The 22,723-nt window shown below is 39.7% G+C and overlaps 1 protein-coding gene across 1 annotated transcript in view; it reads right to left on the reverse strand.

The window, feature by feature from the left end:
• The window catches only part of SLC38A6 (solute carrier family 38 member 6), a 76,873-nt gene extending 54,150 nt beyond the window's left edge, over nucleotides 1–22,723 (reverse strand). Inside the window, exons 1-3 of the mRNA XM_060004446.1 lie at nucleotides 22,518–22,723; nucleotides 21,276–21,406; nucleotides 19,412–19,485 (exon numbers count right to left, since the gene is read on the reverse strand). Of these exons, the coding sequence (XP_059860429.1) occupies nucleotides 19,412–19,485; nucleotides 21,276–21,406; nucleotides 22,518–22,622 (310 nt within the window). The 5' untranslated portion in view covers nucleotides 22,623–22,723. The remainder of the gene's footprint in view (nucleotides 1–19,411; nucleotides 19,486–21,275; nucleotides 21,407–22,517) is intronic.

Here is a 22,723-nt window from a genome sequence, read left to right on the forward strand (position 1 = left end):
CTCAATGAAATAGGACAATTAATAAACTCTGGTTACAGTACAAAGCCCAAGTTTCAGCAGCAGCAATATTATCTTTGGAACTGGATTGAGGGACATGAGTTACTCAAATACAGTTCAACTCTCAGAAAGCAGGCCATTTGGAATGCACCCTTATTTTGAAATTCTTTTCTTTCTCATGTTTTCCTTCATTTTCCTCTTGTCTTTTTTTCTCCGTAAGAGTGTCATGCAAGCCATTCATTTATGGAACATCTACTATGCAATTGTAACACCACTTCTGGTCTTTCTTAATATGTATGTAAATGTCAGTTTACCAACTAAATGTGGAATGATTTTAGAGCACCTGATGTAGCAAAAGAAAACAGAATGCTAGAGTAGAAGGAACATTCTCCTTTCAATTTCACAGAGATGAGATACTGCAGGCAGAAAAAAAGTTCTAGGATCCCAACATATTGCTTGGCTCTGCAGTGAACAAGATTTAGTCATTCATATCCTATAAATGCTATTCACTGGTTTTCAACTTTAGACTCAACTTATACATAAAAAATGAATGACTTACATATGATTACAAAACAAAGTAAATATTGTCAACCTTGACAATATGAGGGTACAGCAGAAGGACTATGGGAAATAGAAAGAGAACAGGGGAAAGCAAGGATAGGAGCACTAATACATACAACATAGCAGAGTCAAGACACACCATCTAAAGTCCATGAAACAAAAATAAAACTTTAAATATATTGTTTATACTGAGCCTGCGCTCTAGAGCCCATGAGCCACAACTACTGAGGCCCGTGTGCCTAGAGCCCGTGCTCCGCAACAAGAGAAGCCACAGCAATGAGAAGTCCACGCACCGCAACGAAGTGTAGCCCCCACTCGCCGCAACTAGAGAAAGCCCGCACGCAGCAACGAAGACCCAACACAGCCAAAAATAAATAAATAGATAGACAAATTTTAATAAATAAATGTATTGTTTACAGTTACAAGTAATCAGTGAAAGAATTACTGTATACAAACTAATGAAAATTAGAAGGGGAAGGATTAGTACACCTGAGCTAAATCTTCACCTTTCATAATGAGGTGTCAACAGATAAAATTTAAATCAATAAATAACGGTAGAAGAATATTATTTAGACTTAGGAAGGTAACTCCCCAAAAGAATTCAAAACGAAAACTCTAAATGTTGCTAACCCTGTGAAATGGAAATGGAACTAGATGTGGGGAAGAATGAGCGGGGAAGTGCTTCAAGTCCTCCTGTGCCAGTGCACACACACATACGCATGTACATACACGTGTGTGTGACTGTTATTACCTTGATAAAATTAAAAGAGATTAATTTAAAAATATGTTTAACCCTGCAGAGACTCACACCCATCCTTCCCTGCAGCCCAATAACAAAAAGTTCAGTTCTGCTACAGGAAACATTCTGCCATCAAGGCAAACGATACGAAGGGATAATCACTACAAGAGCAGGGTACGCATACAATCTAGCCTAGGGTTTCTCATCCTGCCACTACTGACATTTTTGGCCTGGATAACTGTTTGCAGTGGGGGGCTGTCCCCCCATGCACTGTAGGATGTTTAGCAGCATCCCTGGCCTCTACTCACTAGATGCTAGTAGCACCTCACCCTGCCCTACAATTCTCAGCCATGACAACTAGAAATGTCTTTAGACACTGCCAAATGCCCCTGGGGGAGAAGAATCAAGGCAAAATGAGAACTACTTACTAGCAGAAAGGATGAGACAAGAACACCATTCAATGAAGATGGAGTCACATAAACAGCCCACTTAATTGTGAGAATATTGAACTATGCTCACTAATCACAAGAAAAAGATACAAAATTACAAATAGTTTGGACAGCTATCACTCCAAACAATAAACAAATTGAGATGGGAAATAGGAATAGGAAATAGGAATCTACTGTCTTTCAATCAGTTTCAATCTCGTTCGCTCTCACAGTGACAGCATCTCACAGTGCTGAAGGGGATTCCTTGTGACCTTAGCAATCCATATCCTTCACACAGAGCCCAGACCAAAGCTGGGGAAAAATAAAAGGCTCTCAACTTTATTGAGAAATGGTGTATTGGTGTCCAACATGTCATGTAAATGTTGTACACTCTATTTTATAGACCATACAAGAAAGTTTCAAAGGTACTTTTGACTATATGTAATTTTTGCCTTGTGTGTTAATTTTGGAACTTTTAAAATAGTCCCTCTGTAGCTCTAAGCCATTCATCACCCACATATCCAGCTTTTATTAAGTATCCTCTGTATGCCAAGCACAGTTTGGTAGATGCTGAGAAAACAATGGTTAATGCTTTCAATATACACTAAATTTTCCAGGAATACAATTACCATGTAAATGGATGTTTGGTTTTGTTTGGAAATTTGCCAAAAACTGTTTGCCATTTAGGAAAATCACATCACTAACAGCATTTATTTTGTTTTTGTTTCTCCTTTACTTTGCTACATGGCATTACATTATGTATAAATACTGTATTAGTTTCCTATGGCTGCTGTAACAAAGTATGACAAATTTGGTGACTTAAAACAACAGAAATTCAGGGACCTCCCTGGTGGCACAGTGGTTAAGAATCTGCCTGCTAATTCAGGGGACACGGGTTTGAGCCCTGGTCCAGGAAGATCCCACATGCCGTGGAGCAACTAAGCCCATGCGCCACAAATACTGAGGCTGTGCTCTAGAGCCCGTGAGCCACAACTACTGAGCCCTCGTGCTACAACTACTGAAGCCCACATGCCTAGAGCCCATGCTCTGCAACAAGAGAAGCCACCGCAATGAGAAGCCCACACACTGCAATGAAGAGTAGCCCCCACTTGCTGCAACTAGAGAAATCCCTTGCGCAGCAACGAAGACCCGACGCAGCAAAAATAAATAAATAAGTAAATTTATTTAAAAAAAACAGAAGTTTAGTTTCTCACAGTTCTGGAGGTCAGAAGGCCAAAATCAGTCTCACTGGGTCAGTATCAAGGTATTAGCAAGGCCACAATCCCTCTAGAGGCGCTAGAGAAAATCTGTTCCTTGCCTCTTCCAACTTCCGGTGACAGCTGGCATGACTTGATTTGTGGCCAAATCACTCCTATCTCTGCCTTTGTGGTCATATTACCTTCTCTGCTGTCTGTGCTCTCCCTCTGTGATACATGTGACTGCACTGAGTCCACCAGAATAATCTCCCTTGCGAAGTCCTTTTTTGCCATAAATGATAACGTTCACAGGGATTAGAATTTGGATATGTTTTAGGGGGCCGTTATTTAGCCCACCACAGGTGGGTTATAATACCTATAGGAATTTCATTTTAGATAGTAAAATGAGCATTTAGATTTTTTTTTTTTTTAATAAGAGGAGGGTGCTGTGATGGATAGTATTTCAAATCACTGCTCTGAAGGGTTTCAGTAAAAAAAAAACAAACATTGGGGAGAACAAGGGGCCATTTTACTCCTTATTTATTTCCTCATCATTGCTAACAATTAAAATCCTCATAAAAGAATTGCCACCTTACTTTAGGAAGAGGAAGATAGGGGACTATGTTCTCTCTCTCAGTGAGTTCTAGGAAGGACCAGAATTCCCTTTGGAAGCAACAATTGGTGAATCCCAGTATCCACCTTGACCCTTTTTGAACCACTTCAGTGGCTTCTCACTGCCTCAGCAAAAACTCCAAGTTCCTTAGGATCTGATACTTGTCTATCTCCTCAGTTTCACTTTCTTCTTTGTACCTTATGCATAAATAATAGTAAACTATTTTTGGTACCTGAGTAAAATGTTCAGTATGTACCTTTGTATATGCTGGAATATATTCTCTCTTGCCTTGTCTGCTACTCAAATTGCTTTTTAGCTCATTCCTCCAGGAATATTTACTGAACCTCACACTCCCCACCTCCACCCAGACAAGGCAAAACATTCCCTCCTCTGAGCTATCACTATACCTTGCACATATTGAAATTACCACACTGGACTTCCCTGGTGGCGCAGGGGTTGGGAGTCCGCCTGCCAATGCAGGGGACACGGGTTTGAGCCCTGGTCCGGGAGGATCCCACATGCCGCAGAGCAACTGAGCCTGTGCACCACGGCTGCTGATCCTGCGCTCTAGAGCCCATAAGCCACACTACTGAAGCCTGTGTGCCACACTACTGAAGCCTGCACGCCTGGGGCCCGTGCTCCGCAGCAGGAGAGGCCACGGCAGTGAGAGGCCTGCACACTGTAGCGAAGAGTGGCCCCCACTCGCCGCAACTGGAGAGAGCCTGCGCGCAGCAGGTTAGACCCAACGTAGCCAAAAATTTAAAAAAAAAGAAAAAAAAAAGACTTAAATTACCACACTACATTATGAATTATTTACTTATGTGTTTGTCTCCCCTTCTACATTATGACCTTTTTTAAGGGAAGGAAGTGAGTATTATTTACCTCTGTAATCCTAATAGATAATGAGTATAGAATGAATGAATGAACCTCTATCCTGGGCTTCAGTTCTAAGACCTGTCCATCTAGTTTTACTTCAAAGTCCACATATCCAAAACGGAACTTATTTTTATTTTGAACTAACATCTGCTGTGCTCTTATGTCCATTAATGACACTATCATTAATCCAGTGGCCTACACCAGAAATCTGGGAGATATCCTCAGACACCTCCTTCTCCACATTCAGTCTAACTTCCTTACGTTCCTTAACCTGTTTTTTTCTTTTATTCTCCTGTTAATACCTTGTTTCAATCTCCCACTATTGGATTCTTAGACTTTTTTAATAGCCAGGCTTGACTACTAACCTACCCAGGTACTGTTAGTGCAAATTAGAGCTAGACAGACAAATGAGAAAGGCACTCCCTTCAGGAAGAAGAGAAAGAAAAGAGTTTCCATCCTGAACACAAGCATGAACACATCCTGAAGGCAAGCATGGCCTGGAGAGCTGACTGTGCCTTTGTGAAAAGAACTACTCTAATCTGGAGGTGGCTCTTAGATCTGCTACTTGGTTGTTGTCCTGGGAATTCCCTCTACTTCTCCCCTGTGCTAGATTCCCTATTTTTTTGGTACTCTTTAACTTTGGTAAATGGCATCCTGAATTGCTCATTAAGTAAGAGTGCACAGGAGATAATTTTTTGAGTCCTTACATGTATGAAAATGTCATTATTCTTCCTGCATACTTAAATGATAGCTTGGCTGGGTATAGAATTCTATACTGAAATCATTTCCCCCCAAAATTCTGAAGGTATTGCATTATAGTCTTATTTGAAGTACTTCCTGGGAAGTCTTTTGCCATTATAGTTTTTGATTCTTTGTATAAGAATTTTGGTTTGTTTCTCCTCTCTGAAGCTTTTAGTATAGCTTCTTTATAACTGTATTTCTGATTTTTCACAATTATGCACTTTTTTAAAAATTAATTTTTATTGGAGTATAGTTGCTTTACAATGTTGTGCTGGTTTCTACTGTACAGCAAAATGAATCAGCTATACATATACATATATCCCCTCTTTTTTGGATTTCCTTCCCATTTAAGTCACCACAGTACATTAAGTAGAGTTCCCTGTGCTATACAGTGTGTTCTCATTAGTTGTCTACTTTATACATAGTATCAATAGTGTATCTGTGTCAATCCCAATCTTCCAATTCCTCCCACCCGCCCCCTTGGTATCCATACATTTGTTATCTACGTTTGTGCCTCTATTTCTGCTTTGCAAATAAGATCATCTATACCATTTTACAACGATGCACTTGATACGACTTCTTTTACAATCATTATATTGCTTACCAGGAAAAATTCTTTCAATCTGGAAACTAATTTCTTTCAGTTACAAAAACTTTGCATGTATTTTTTTGTTGATAATTTTCTACCATCTAATTTTTTCTGTCCTCTTTTTGTGGAATTCCTATTATTTGCATGTTGAACCTCCTGGACTGATCCTCTCATTTTCTTATATTTTCTCTCCCATTTTCAAGCTCCTTGTCTTTTCCCCCCACAGGAAATGTCCTTAACTCTTTCAGCCCAGCTACTAAATTAATTTTAAATTTCCTTTTTTACATCTAAGACTCTTGTATTCTCTGACTATTCCCTTGTAATAATTTCTTGTTCTTGGTTCAACAATGAAATATCTTCTTGTAGTTCTCTGAAGCTATTAAATATATTATTTTTTTTAATGTTTTCATCTGGTCTCTGCATTATCTCTGTTTCCTCTTTTCCTCTGAGTTTGTTTCTTTCCTTTTTTTTTTTAAAGACTTCATTTTTAGAGCAGTTTTAGGTTCACAGCAAAATTGAGCAGAAAGTACAGACAGTTCCCACATTCCCTCTAAGCCCACACACGCATAGCCTCGCCCCCATCAACATCCCCCACCAGAGTGGTACAACTGTCACATCAATGAATCTACGCTGACGCATCGTTATCACCATAAGTCCACGTTTAGAGTTCACCCTTGGTGTTGTACACTCTATGGGTTTTGACCAGTATAGTATCATACAGAATAGTTTCACTGCCCTAAAAATCATCTGTGCTCCACCTCTTCATTCCTCCTTCCTCCCTAAACCCTGGCAACTACTGATTTCTCACTGTCTCCATAGTTTTGTCTTTCCAAGAATGTCACATCGTTGGAATCATACAGAATGTAGCGTTTTTAGATTGGCTTCTTTCTCTTAGCAATATGCATTTATAAGGTTCCTCCATGTCTTTTCATGGCTTGATAGCTCATTTCTCTTTAGTGCTGAATTATATTCTATTATCTGGATGGACCACAGTTTATCCATTCATCTACTGAAGGGCACCTTAGTTGCTTCTAAGTTCTGGCAATTACGAATAAAGCTGCTATAAATATCCATGTGCAGGTTTTTGTGTCGACATAAATTTTCAATTCATTTAGGTAAACACCAAGTAGTACAGATGTTGGATCGAGGGGTAGACTCTATACCTTTTCACATGGTCTTCACAATTGTTTTGTTAACATGTTACTTTCAAAACTACAGAACAGATACTTTCTCACATTTGGAACTTGCGTTTGGAGTAAGAGAAAAAGAGTCCAAAATAACTCTAAGATCTTTGGCCTGAGCAACTAGAAGGAAGATTTATTATTTAATTAGATGAGAAAAGACTGGAAGATGTAGATTGGCAGTGCAAAAATGGAGAGTTTGGTAAATTTGAGATTAATATATTAGATATCCAAGTGGAAGTATCATGGAGGAAGTTGGATATGAGACTGAAATTCAGGGGAAGAGATGCAGGCTAGGGGTATAAATTTTAGGGCCGTAAGGAGCCCAGAAGTGTAAAAGAAAAGAGATCAGAGGAATACTGCTGGGGTATTCCAACGTTTAGAAGATGGGGCGATGAAAAGGATTCAGCAGAAGAAAAGAGAAGGAGTATTCTGTGAAACAGGAAGAAAAGCAGGAGAGTCTGAACAGTGTTTTACAGAGGAAGGTGTGATCAACTGTGTCAAGTGCTGCTGACTAGTCAACTAAGATGAAGACAGAACTGACCACTGGATTTAGCAATGTGTTAGTTGCTGGTATCATAATTTCTGTGGAATAATGGGGAAAGCCTGAATGAAGAGTGTTCAAGAGAGAATAGGAGGAAGGGGAAATTTCTGGTATAGACAACTATTTTGAGGAGTTTCACCATGAAGGCATAGGGCATACTGAACGAATGTGGAGTCATTTTTAAAATGGAAGAAATTATAGAATATTTGTAAACTGATAAGAAGAAAACAGAAAGGAACAAAGATGATGAAAAAGAAGAGAGGGAAGAAAGTGGCTGGAGTAACGTAGGTGACAGCAGATGGGGTCATAGCATAGGTGGAGGGATTGGCCTCAGATAGGAACACAAAGAGTTCATCCAAAGTAACAGAATATATAGCACAGATGAAGATGGGTAGGTAGAAGTGGTAGCAAGAGCTTATAAAGTTCTTTTATGATTGCTTCTAATTTCTCAGTGAAATAGAAAGTGAGAATATCAGCTAAGAATGAAATCAAGGAGAATGTGTTGAAGGTTTGAGAGAAAGAAGAAAAAGTCATCTCCTAGATAGCAGAGTAAGCAAGTGAATGAACTAAAGAAGTTAATATAGGTTAGGTGACAGCATCACAGATCCACTAGACATTGAATTATAGCGATATTAATCTGCATGGTTGTGTCTTCTTCAGGAATATTCAACTGCACAGGTGCCTGTGTGAAGTAGGCAGAGTTACATTTAATCATGGTTGGAGTTTTGCCAGGGGAGTAGCATGATGAAAGGGAGGAGCAAGGGAGTGATTCTAATAATATACCAGGAAACTTCAACTGAATAAAGAGGGGAAATATGGACAAGAGAGTGAAGGAGAGTGCGAAGGTGGTAGATCAATGAACTCAAGTCCTGGCGGAGGTGAAGAACTGCCAGAGTTGGAGTACTTGAGGAAATTAGTTAAAAAAAATTAAAAAGATGGTGGTTTTGGGAGGGTGAGATTCTTGAAAATGAGATTTTGGAGTGGATGCAATTTTGGTAATGACAAGATCAATGGTATGACCATGGAAATAAGTAGCTGAGGCAGGCCAGGAGTATGATCATTAGAAGAGAAGAGGTTAAGGAAATGAAAGATTTAGAAGAATTATCTACATGGATATTGAAATCATCCAGAATTATGACAGGGCTAAAACTGAAGAAACTGAAAGGAAAGCAGAAGCTAATATATGCATAAAATGACAAAGTGGCTGAGGAGTCTATAGATGTTAACCATAAAGGGGGAAGTAGGTAGCATAGAGTTATGAGATTCAAAGCTGGGGGTTTAGGGAGAGGTAGGTGGTTGACAAGTGGAAATGAGGTGTGACTAGGACACCTATCCCATCTTTAGACAAGTATGAGGGACATGGAAGAGAAAAGAGTGGCCACTTGAGAGGACTAAAGGGAAAGCAGTGTCCTCAGAGAAGTCTTAGGTTCTCTTAGAGTAAGAAAGTTAAGGAAATGTTCAGAAAAGAGTTGAGGACACAGGGTTTTACTGATGACTGACCATACATTCTAGAGGGCACACTGGAAGGGTTTCAGGAGTTGGGGAGAAGGGGGAGACGAAGTCAGAAAACAGATGACAAACAACAAGGTCCTACTGCATGGCATAGGGAGCTAGATTCAATACCCTGTGATAAACCATAATGGAAAAGAATATATAGATGTATAACTGAATCACTTAGCTGTACAGCAGAAGTTAACACAACACTGTAAATCAACTATACTTCAATAAAATTTAAAAGAAAAGAAAAGAAAAGAAAATGGATGACAGAACCATATGGAGTGAGTCTGGGAAATGAAGGATAACATAGGATTCTTGAAGTGACTGACATACATTGAGATAAGTGGTATAATGTCATTAATCCAAGTGATCTCAAGGCAAATAATGACGACAATGCAATGAGTGGTGGGGATCAAGGACTAGGAAGTAGGGACCTGACCAGATGCAGGCTGAGTTCTAAGACTCTGATTCCCTTCTGCTGACACTGATGTGGAGGCCAGAGGAGGGGAGCTCCTCATTTATTCTCAGAGCACAAAAATTTCCTCAAAGAATCACAACAAGCCAACTGTTTCTGAGACAGCAATATGTACAAGACTTTGCAATCCTTATGGGTTCTGGCCCAATGAGAACTCATAACAATAAAAGCTAGCATTTACCAAGGACCCTACATTTTATATACATTATTATATTTCATTCTCACAACAATCCCAAGAGAAAAGTATTATCACTACCATTTTAGAGTTGTCAAACTAAGGCTAGAGAGATTAAGGTACCTTACATGCTGCCTCAGCTCCCAAGAAAAGTCCAGATAGATCCCAAATCCTACATAAAATCGAAAACAGCAGAATTTTGTGTGAAGAAATCCTTTACTTTCATAAAGATAAAAAATTCTCTTGCACTCCAGGCAAATAAATGAAGAAGTTAATCTGTAAAGACTTATGATAGCCCTTTCTCCAACCAATGAATTCAATCTGAGCATAATACTCCTTTATGACAGTCCGATAAACTGGGGAGAAAATTTAGCTACACATTATTCTCTAGAATGAATATATATATATATATATATATATTTTTTTTTTTTTAATATAAAAAATTTGTTAAAGTCTACCTCCACAGAGAATTTTACAATCACTGAAGGAAATTCAATCAACAGAAGGCAGGTGCATCAATGTATATGAAGAACCATGAAGAAGTTAGCTCATGGACCAAATAAGCTACAAAAATCAAAGAAAAAGAAAAAAGAAAGAGAAACAGAGCTTCTCACTTATATGTCCAAAGTTACAGAAAAGAACAGAGAGTATCAGAATTTCAAAGTTACATATAGATAAACTGAAGGAAAGCAAAAAAATTAGAATTATTTGGAAATCTTCATAAATTGAATATTACTTCCAAATAATTTAAATTAATAAAACAAAACACTTTAGTTAATGAAGACATAATTGCCATGTAGTTGACTAATGTATTAATCTTTTAGTAGAATCCATGATAAAATAACATATGAAGATGTTAAATGATCACAATTAAGTAAAAATAATTTTTTTACACAAAGAAGCAAAATTTCAAAACATGTCATTAAAATTCCAGTCAAGTTTCAGCAGGATTTACAAATATACTCATTTAATGATCTTATTCCTGAATTTGGGATGTTGTTATGAACAATTTGTTACTCTGAGATTAATATCATTGCATTGTTTCCTAGTATTTTTATCTGTCCACACTTTCACCCAAGCCCCTTTAAAGCAGAGGAATATATTTGTGGGTTGGATGGCCAAAAGCATTGGCACAAGTTACAGCTATGAACTATGGATGCTAAATCAGTTTTGCATAAGAATCCCCTGGAGGACGTTTAAAAATATATTCCTGAGTCCCACCTCAGATTCTTGGAATTAGAATCCCTGAGGCTTAGAAACCTCTGTTTACAGAACAATCTGCAGGTGTGTCTGATGCATAGACAGATTAAACAGACTAGAGCTGTGGATTTAGAACTATGCTCTGAAGACAAAATACTCAAGAAATACCTGTGAGCTTCCCTCACCTGTTTCAGCCAGAATAATCCTATTTTTATCTATTTTATGTATCTATTCTGCTTCTTTAAATCTGAAAACAAAGATCATATACGGCAAAGTGAACCCACCCACATAAGAATTAAACTCATGATTCTGGAGTCAAAACCGACCTAATCCAAAAATAGACAAGACTAGGGACTTCCCTGGTGGTCCAGTAGCTAGGACTCCGCACTCCCAGTGCAGGGGGCCTGGGTTCGATCCCTGCTCGGGGAACCAGATCTCACATGCCACAGCTAAAAATCCTGCATGCCACAACTAAAAGTTCCCACATGCTGCAACTAAAAGATCCCGCATGCCACAACAAAGATTGAAGATCCCGCGTGCCGCAACTAAGACCTGGCAAATAAATAAATAAATATTAAAAAAAAAAAGATGAGATTAGACAGATAAAAAGACCAGGACTGCAGAGAGGGAAGATGGCGGAAGAGTAAGACGCAGAGATCACCTTCCTCCTCACAGATACATCTGAAATACATCTACACGTGGAACAACTCCTACAGAACACCCACTGAATGCTGGAGGAAGACCTCAGACCTCCCAAAAGGCAAGAAACTCCCCACGTACCTGGGTAAGGCAAAAGAAAAAAGAAAAAACAGAGACAAAAGAATAGGGATGGGACCTGCACCAGTGGGAGGAAGCTGTGAAGAAGGAAAGGTTTCCACACACTAGAAGCCCCTTCGCGGGCGGAGACTGAGGGTGGCGGAGCGGGGAGCTTCCGAGCCGCAGAGGAGAGCACAGAAACAGGGGTGCGGAGGGCAAAGCAGAGAGATTCCCGCACAGAGGATCGGTGCCGACCGGCACTCACCAGCCCAAGAGGCTTGTCTGCTCACCCGCCGGGACGGGCATGGGCTAGGAGCTGAGGCTCGGGCTTCGGTGCTTAGATCCCAGGGAGAGGACTGGGGTTAGCAGCGTGAACACAGCCTGCAGGGGGTTAGTGAACCACAGCTAGCCGGGAGGGAGTCCGGGAAAAAGTCTGGAGCTGCCAAAGAGGCAAGAGACTTTTTCTTCCCTCTTTTGTTTCCTGGTGCGCGAGGAGAGGGGATTAAGAGCACTGCTTAAAGGAGCTCCAGAGATGGGGGCGAGCCGCTAAGGCTGCTGCTGCCGCCACCACGAAGCCTGTGTGCAAGCACAGGTCACTATCCACACATCCCCTCCCGGGAGACTGTGCAGCCCGCCACTGCTAGGATCCCGGGATCCAGGGACAACTTCCCCAGGAGAACGCACGGCATGCATAAGGCTTGTGCAACGTCACACCGGCCTCTGCCACTGCAGGCTCGCCTCGCACTCCGTGCCCCTCCCTCCCCCTGGCCTGAGTGAGCCAGAGCCCCAGAAGCAGCTGCTCCTTTAACCCTGTCCTGTCTGAGCAAAGAACAGACGCCCTCAGGCGACCTACAAGAAGAGGCGGGTCCAAATCCAAAGCTGAACTCAGAGAGCTGTGCCAACAAAGAAGAATACGGGAAATCTCTCCCAGCAGCCTCAGGAGCTGCGGATTAAATCTCCACAATCAACTTGATGTACCCTGCAGCTGTGGAATACCTGCATAGACAACGAATCATCCCAAATTCAGGAGGTGGACTTTGAGAGCAAGATATATTATTTTTTCCCCTTTTCCTCTCTTTGTGAGTGTGTATGTGTATGCTTCTGTGTGAGATTTTGTCTGTATAGCTTTGCTTTCACCATTTGTCCTAGGGTTCTGTCCGTCCGTTTTTGTTTTGTTTTTTCTTTAACTTAAAAAAATTTTATTTCTTAATATTTTTTATTTTAATAACTTTATTTTATTTTATCTTTATTTTATTTTATTTTATCCTCTTTCTTTCTTTCTACTTTTTCTCCCTTTTATTCTGAGCTGTGTGGATGAAAGGCTCTTGGTGCTGCAGCCAGGAGTCAGTGCTGTGCCTCTCACGTGGGAGAGCCAACTTCAGGACACTGGTCCACAAGACACCTCCCAGCTCCATGTAATATCAAACGGCGAAAATCTCCCAGAGATCTCCATCTCAACACAAAGACCCAGCTCCACTCAACGACCAGGAAGCTACAGTACTGGATACCCTATGCCAAACGACTAGCAAGACAGGAACACAACCCCACCCATTAGCAGAGAGGCTGCCTAAAATCATAATAAGGCCACAGACACCCCAAAACACACGACCCAACATGGACCTGCCCACCAGAAAGACAAGATCCAGCCTCATCCACCAGAAAACAGGCAATAGTCCCCTCCACCAGGAAGCCTACACAACACACTGAACAAACTTTAGCCACTGGGGACAGACACCAAAAACAACGGGAACTACAAACCTGCAGCCTGCAAAAAGCAGACTGCAAACACAGTAAGATAACCAAAATGAGAAGACAGAAAAACACACAGCAGATGAAGGAGCAAGATAAAAACCCACCAGACCTAACAAATGAAGAGGAAATAGGCAGTCTACCTGAAAAAGAATTCAGAATAATGATAGTAAAGATGATCCAAAATTTTGGAAATAGAATACAGAAAATGCAAAAAACATTTAACAACGACCTAGAAGAACTAAAGAGGAAACAAGCAACGATGAACAACACAATAAATGAAATTAAAAATACTCTAGAAGGGATCTAGAAAAATACTCTAGAAGGGATCTGCCACAGAATAACTGTGGCAGAAGAATGGATAAGTGACCTGGAAGATAAAATAGTGGAAATAACTACTGCAGAGCAGAATAAAGACAAAAGAATGAAAAGAACTGAGGACAGTCTCAGAGACCTCTGGGACAACATTAAATGCACCAACATTGGACTTATAGGGGTCCCAGAAGAAGAAGAGAAAAGGAAAGGGACTGAGAAAATATTTGAAGAGATTATAGTTGAAAACTTCCCTAATATGGGAAAAGAAATAGTTAATCAAGTCCAGGAAGCCAGAGAGTCCCATACAGGATAAATCCAAGGAGAATCACGAAAGATACATATTAATCAAACTATCAAAAATTAAATACAAAGAAAACATATTAAAAGCAGCAAGAGAAAAACAACAAATAACACACAAGGAAATACCCATAAGGTTAACAGCTGATCTTTCAGCAGAAACTCTGCAAGCCAGAAGGGAGTGGAAGGACATATTTAAAGTGATGAAGGAGAAAAACCTACAACCAAGATTACTCTACCCAGCAAGGATCTCATTCAGATTTGATGGAGAAATGAAAACCTTTACAGACAAGCAAAAGCTGAGAGAGTTCAGCACCACCAAACCAGCTTTACAACAAATGCTAAAGGAACTTCTCTAGGCAAGAAACACAAGAGAAGGAAAAGACCTACAATAACAAACCCAAAACAATTAAGAAAATGGGAATAGGAACGTACATATCGATAATAACCTTAAATGTAAATGCATTAAATGCTCCCACCAAAAGACACAGACTGGCTGAATGGACACAAAAACAAGACCCATATATATGCTGTCTACAAGTGACCCACTTCAGACCTAGGGACACATACAGACTTTCTTTTGACTTCCATTTTCCATCCTGGAAAAAGATACTCCATGCAAATGGAGTATCCATGCAAATGGAAAAAGATACTCCATGCAAATGGAAATCAAAAGAAAGCTGGAGTAACAATTCTCATCTCAGACAAAATAGACTTTAAAATAAAGACTATTACAAGAGACAAAGAAGGACAGTACATAATGATCAAGGGATCGATCCAAGAAGAAGATATAACAATTGTAAATATTTATGCACCCAACATAGGAGCACCTCAATACATAAGGCAAATACTAACAGCCATAAAAAGGGAAATCGACAGTAACACATTCATAGTAGGGGACTTTAACACCCCACTTTTGCCAATGGACAGATCATCCAAATTGAAAATAAATAAGGAAACACAAGCTTTAAATGATACATTAAACAAGATGGACTTAATTGATATTTATAGGACATCCCATGCAAAAACAACAGAATACACATTTTTCTCAAGTGCTCATGGAACATTCTCCAGGATAGATCATATCTTGGGTCACAAATCAAGCCTTGGTAAATTTAAGAAAATTGAAATTGTATCAAGTATCTTTTCCGACCACAACGCTATGAGACTAGATATCAATTACAGGAAAAGATCTGTAAAAAATACAAACACATGGAGGCTAAACAATACACTACTTAATAACGAAGTGATCACTGAAGAAATCAAAGAGGAAATCAAAAAATACCTAGAAACAAATGACAATGGAGACACGACGACCCAAAACCTATGGGATGCAGCAAAAGCAGTTCTAAGAGGGAAGTTTATAGCAATACGATCCTACCTTAAGAAACAGGAAACATCTCAAATAAACAACCTAACCTTGCACCTAAAGCAATTAGAGAAAAAAGAACAAAAAAACCCCAAAGTTAGCAGAAGGAAAGAAATCATAAAGATCAGATCAGAAATAAATGAAAAAGAAATGAAGGAAACGATAGCGAAGATCAATAAAACTAAAAGCTGGTTCTTTGAGAAGATAAAAAAAAAATGATAAACCATTAGCCAGACTCATCAAGAAAAAAAGGGAGAAGACTCAAATCAATAGAATTAGAAATGAAAAAGGAGAAGTAACAACTGACACTGCAGAAATACAAAAGATCATGAGAGATTACTACAAGCAACTCTATGCCAATAAAATGGAAAACTTGGAACAAATGGACAAATTCTTAGAAATGCACAACCTGCCAAGACTTATTCAGGAAGAAATAGAAAATATGAACAGACCAATCACAAGCACTGAAATAGAAACTGTGATTATAAATCTTCCAACAAACAAAAGCCCAGGACCAGATGGCTTCACAGGTGAATTCTATCAAACATTTAGAGAAGAGCTAACACCTATCCTTCTCAAACTCTTTCAAAATATAGCAGAGAGAGGAACACTCCCAAACTCATTCTATGAGGCCACCATCACCCTGATACCAAAACCAGACAAAGATGTTACCAAGAAAGGAAACTACAGGCCAATATCACTGATGAACATAGATGCAAAAATCCTCAACACAACACTAGAAAACAGAATCCAAAAGCACATTAAAAGGATCATACACCATGATCAAGTGAGGTTTATTCCAGGAATGCAAGGATTCTTCAATATATGCAAATCAATCAATGTGATGCACCATATTAACAAACTGAAGGAGAAAAACCACATGATCATCTCAATAGATGCAGAGAAAGCTTTCGACAAAATTCAACACCCATTTATGATAAAAACCCTGCAGAAAGTAGGTATAGAGAGATCTTTTCTCAACATAATAAAGGCCATATATGACAAACCCACAGCCAACATAGTCCTCAATGGTGAAAAACTGAAACCAATTCCACTAAGATCAGGAACAAGACAAGGTTGCCCACTCTCACCACTCTTATTCAACATAGTTTTGGAAGTTGTAGCTACAGCAATCAGAGAAGAAAAGGAAATAAAAGGAATCCAAATCGGAAAAGAAGAAGTAAAGCTGTCACTGTTTGCAGATGACATGATACTATACATAGAGAATCCTAAAGATGCTACCAGAAAACTACTAGAGCTCATCAATGATTTTGGTAAAGTAGCAGGATACAAAATTAATGCACAGAAATCTCTGGCATTCCTATACACAAATGATGAAAAATCTGAAAGTGAAATTAAGAAAACACTCCCATTTACCATTACAACAAAAAGAATAAAATATCTAGGAATAAACCTACCTAAGGAGACAAAAGACCGGTGCACAGAAAATTATAAGACAGTGATGAAAGAAATTAAAGATGATACAAATAGATGGAGAGATATACCATGTTCTTGGATTGGAAGAAGCAACATTGTGAAAATGACTCTACTACCCAAAGCAATCTATGGATTCAATGCAATCCCTATCAAACTACCACTGGCATTTTTCACAGAACTAGAACAAAAAATATCACAATTTGTATGGAAACACAAAAGACCCCAAATAGCCAAAGCAATTCTAAGAAAGAAAAACGGAGCTGGAGGAATCAGGCTCCCTGACTTCAGACTACACTACAAAGCTACAGTAATCAAGACAGTATAGTACTGGCACAAAAACAGAAATATAGATCAATGGAACAGTATAGAAAGCCCAGAGATAAACCTGTGCACATATGGTCACCTTATCTTTGATAAAGGAGGCAGGAATATACAGTGGAGAAAGGACAGCCTCTTCAATAAGTGGTGCTGGGAAAACTGGACAGGTACATGTAAAAGTTTGAGATTAGAACACTCCGTAACACCATACACCAAAATAAGCTCAAAATGGATTAAAGACCTAAATGTAATGCCAGAAACTATCAAACTCTTAGAGGAAAACATAGGCAGAACACTCTATGACATAAATCACAGCAAGATCCTTTTTGACCCACCTCCTAGAGAAATGGAAATAAAAACAAAAATAAACAAATGCGACCTAAAGAAACTTAAACTTAAAAGCTTTTGCACAGCAAAGGAAATCATAAACAAGACCAAAAGACAACCCTCAGAATGGGAGAAAATATTTGCAAATGAAGCAACTTACAAAGGATTAATCTCCAAAATTTACAAGCAGCTCATGCAGCTCAGTAACAAAAAAATAAACAATCCAATCCAAAAATGGGCAGAAGACCTAAACAGACATTTCTCCAAAGAAGATATACAGATTGCCAACAAACACATGAAAGAATGGTCAACATCATTAATCATTAGAGAAATGCAAATCAAAACTACAATGAGATATCATCTCACACCTGTCAGAATGGCCATCATCAAAAAATCTAGAAACAATAAACGCTGGAGAGGGTGTGGAGAAAAGGGAACACTCTTGCACTGCTGCTGGGAATGTGAATTGGTACAGCCACTATGGAGAACAGTATGGAGGTTCCTTAAAAAACTACAAATAGAACTACCATATGACCCAGCAATCCCACTACTGGGCATATACCCTGAGAAAACTATAATTCAAAAAGTGTCATGTACCAAAATGTTCATTGCAGCTCTATTTACAATAGCCAGGAGATGGAAGCAACCTAAGTGTCCATCATGGGATGAATGGATAAAGAAGATGTGGCACATATATACAATGGAATATTACTCAGCCATAAAAAGAAACGAAATTGAGTTATTTGTAGTGAGGTGGATGGACCTATAGTCTGTCATACAGAGTGAAGTAAGTCAGAAAGAGAAAGACAAATACCATATGCTAACACATATATATGGAATCTAAAAAAGAAAAAAATGTCATGAAGAACCTAGGGGTAAGATGGGAATAAAGATACCGACCTACTAGAGAATGGACTTGAGGATATGGGGAGGGGGAAGGATAAGCTGTTACAAAGTGAGAGAGTGGCATGGACATATATACACTACCAAACGTAAAAGAGATAACTAGTGGGAAGCAGCTGCATAGCACAGGGAGATCAGCTTGGTGCTTTGTGACCACCTAGAGGGGTGGGATAGGGAGGGTCGGAAGGAGGGAGATGCAAGAGGGAAGAGATATGGGAACATATTTATATGTATAACTGATTCACTTTGTTATAAAGCAGAAACTAACACACCATTGTAAAGCAATTATACTCCAATACAGATGTTAAAAAAAGAAAAAAAAAAAACACCATGACTGATGGACATAGAGTATTTGTTAATGCCAAAAGAAAAGCCTTATGAAAGCAGTTCCGTAATTCATACACTTTTATTTATTGCAACTTAAAAGAACTTATTCAATAAATGACTGAACTGCATAATAAAGTTTCAAATGGAAAAAACTCATACACATATAAGGGGGGCAGAGATGGCAGTAGTAGATCTGAGAAGGTGTTCTCGAGGAGATGATCACCCTACGAGAAAGATGACCAGCATGAACACCTGTCTACTGCCCCATAACACAAGGTCTGGATCCTTTAAACACCTTTCAGGTGCTTCCCCTAATCGAACCCAGAAAATTATGTCACATGTTGTAGAGAAAGGCAGGGAAGAATGCTGGTTTCCTCCTCCCATTCTGTCCTTGGATATTCCCCTGTAGGATTGGGTCTACATATCCTGACCTTTTGAAATTTTCCATTTCAACCATCCTACCTAATAATAATGTATGTCCGCTGGAAATTTGAGATTTGAGACAGCCAATCCAATGTACATAGATATAATCACAATGGGCTACTTCATCAAATGAACCAGCATAGCGCTTCCCTGGTGGCACAGTGGTTGAGAGTCCGCCTGCCGATGCAGGGGACACGGGTTCATGCCCCGGTCCGCAAAGATCCCAAATGCCATGGAGCGGCTAGGCCCGTGAGCCATGGCCGCTGAGCCTGCGCGTCCAGAGCCTGTGCTCCGCAACGGGAGAGGCCACAACAGTGAGAGGCCCGCGTACAGCAAAAAAAAAAAAAAAAAAAAGAATCAGCATAACATTTTACTCACCTGTCTGAATACACAAACTAAGCAGGAGATGAACTGAGTAAGAAGCCAGGAGAGCGACTATCAGCAGCAAGAAACTAAAATATAAAACAGCACATGGTCAAATCCCCCCAAATTTCTTTTTTATGGTATCTCATTAAAAAATCAATTTTTTTTTCACATTGAAATGCTCACAGGGACTGTCTTTAAGTAGTTGGATTATGGTCATTAAAGAAAGTAAGAAGATACTTTCTATATTTACCAAATTTTATTTAAACGAATATGTACTGCTTTTAAAACAAAACTCAGAAAAAAACCAAAGTTTATTTAAAACGACAGAAGAATTTCCTTCTTTAGCGCTCTTGTCTGCTGACTGCTGGTTTAGCCATTCAGTTATCTTGTAATACATCCCTTTTATAACTATTTTTCCTATTGTTAAGTCTAGAGAGAAGTTTCAGTTGTGAAATCTCATTGTCTTCTGTTTTCTTTCCTCTATCCCTCCCCTTCCAAAGATGTGTACCTCCCTATAATTTTGAATTAACACTGCATTTCCTAGTATCTATTAAACACACACTCACCAAACCAAACCAAAAAAATACAGTTAACACACTTCTAATGACACAATTTGAAAAATGTGCAATGTAATAATTGGAGTCCTCTAGCCAGAAGTATGAAAAGAAACAGCATGAATAATCCCCTACTTATTCTCAGGACCGTACTGGCAGGACAAACTTCTAGAGAGCTGTCCCCAGTGGAGTGCTCCCGAAGTTGAAGAAATTCTATCTTTGTAGTCCACTTAATACTTGTTAATCAGTAGCAAAACTGAGAGATGAAAGTACACTTGTCAACTGATGTCAGAGACCTCACAAAGTAACAGTTTGGCATCACCAAATGGAAACTGTGATATGATTCAGCAAGCACCCATTCAGTGGTATACATCTGCGTTTAAGACGCTGGAGTATAAAATGTGATTTTTCAAAGGGAACTAAGAAATAAGTCCCATGATTATGTCTTGCCTAAGATGTCACACATAGCTTTGAAGTTTTAAAACTATGGAAGTCCATGAATACATGCCATAATAAAAGCAAGTTGGTTTGCTAATCAAGAATTTCAAAATAAAGGCAAAAATGAACCTAAATGAGACTGTGTATTTTATTTTTATTATTTTTTTGAGACTATGTATTTTAAATTTCCTAGAAAAATAGGTCTGCTTCTACTGACAAAACAAACTTGTTCATTCATTCTATTAAGCATGGTGCTAGATGCTAAGGATAAGGTCTAGTCCTAAAGGATTTCGGGGTTTAGTGGGGAAACTCACTTGCAAACAAATCATTATATTATAACAAAAGAATAAATATACAAAGTACTATGGAAGCACAGAAAAGACAGGAATGTCTTCTATCTTGGGCAAACTGGCATACGAGCTGAGTCTCAAAAGATGAGAAGGAATGAGCACAGAATACATGTCTAGCCTCAGAAAGTGAAACAAGACTACTTAAGTAGGAAGAGAGAAGGAGATGGAGAGAAATGAAAGAATCATGTGCTTTATTTACACTCACAAAATCGCTCTTTATAAGTAATCTGCATGGCTGATAAACTGATTTACTTTGGCCAACTTGACACAACAAACAAGCCACTTCTTAAGGTTATAAACAAGTGTGGATCAAGTTTCCATTTTTTAAAATTAGCCACACTTTGGATGAAAAATACAAATTATGTAGCATCCCTCCAAGCTACAGGCTAGCAACAATACAAGACTAAGAGGAAAATGCTAAAACCCCAGAAATAACTAGAAATTGTATAATACCAGCTTCTGCTGTCTACCTCTTTGCTTCTCAGTGTACTATAAAAATGAAAAAAAAATAAGTAAAATAAGAAAAAAACTCACCTAAATCCAAGGATACCAGTATGAGCCATAACATAAGCTAAGCCAAGGATACCACTTCCTATGATGGCATTCATCAAATTAAACACTGAGAAACCAAATGAAGCACCTGGGGATCCCTGTCTGTGAAGTTCCTGTAAGCACATAAATTTAATAAAGTGTTTGAATGGTGAAGTTCAAATTTCCTTCAGAAATGACTGACACGTTATGGAGAAAGTCTCTTACAAACCACAGGCATCATGTAACATACTAGCTGCTCAACCAGCACTGGTTTCCTTTCCTTCCCTTCTCACCGCTCACTAGTGCAGCTCCAGGAACCTAGTTTCCTGGGAAAATCATTGCCACCTGCACAGAGACCCGGTAGGCTTCAGGAAGAGCCATGACTAACCAACCTTGTGACTGCAAAAGATGAAGATAGGGTAAGACGGGGTGGGGACAGAGAGCAGGCAGATGGCCTCAAGCTCACGTGATTACTGAATCCCTGAGTCAGCTTGGAGCTGCTGCAGACAACTGTTGCTCCCCAATTAGTAGGACTGCAAAACTAATCTCTATTTATACACTCAATGAATTAAGTCTACCCAACTGGAAGGATGGTCAGGAATGCCATGCAATGACGATATAATAAATAGAAGCAATTCACATTGCTCTGGCGAGGATACACCCCAGAAAACACTCTCCCCTAAAATAGCATTCGGGAACAAAGTCCTAGAAACTGTTATTGCCCTGGGACTTGAGTTAAAGAGCCGAAGTGCCCACTGCACAGGCTTTAGGGCCAGGGAAGTGCTACATACTTATTACCAGGCCACCTCCGCTCCTTCACGGTTCTTTGTATTAAGATGTTTACAGGTCCCCAATGACTAAGCCGAGAAAAGAAAAATCTTGTGACTCTTACAAAAAGCTCACAAGACTAGTGGAGGAAACGAGAAGCCGACAAAGATACTAACAAACAGCAGTGAGTTACATAACCGCGGGGCTGCTCCTCTGTGGGGTCCCCAGCCTCCACCCGCTGCTGCACCTCTTCCACCTGAGCCTGCACCTTTACTTCAGCTTCTCTTTCCAGGACACCTTAGGCTCCTATCACATTCATGAACTCCGCCAGATCTCCTCGGAATCTCGGCTGCTGCCTTTGGGCCCCAAGCCCTCCCCTCCACTTCTCCCCTCTCCCCTTGCCATCCCCTTTCTTTTCCGGGTTTTATTTGGCAGGCACTTCAGAGAAGTGCCGGGAAGCGTGTGGAGCGAACTTACGTTGCTAAGCAACGGGCTCAACTCTTCCGCCTCCGCCTCTTCGGGCTGCCTGGCAGAGACAAACCAGCCGGGCTCAGCGTCCACGATCCCCCAGGGCGCCTCCATGCTGCTCACTGGCCGACTACCCAGTCCATCTACAAGCTACTACCCCAGCCCTCCCGTCGGGTAGTCGCGCCAAAGGCGGAGCTATGTTCCCAGCCCTTCCG

This window comes from Delphinus delphis, chromosome 2 (genome assembly GCF_949987515.2).
Source record: "Delphinus delphis chromosome 2, mDelDel1.2, whole genome shotgun sequence".
Classification (NCBI taxonomy): Eukaryota; Metazoa; Chordata; class Mammalia; order Artiodactyla; family Delphinidae; genus Delphinus; species Delphinus delphis.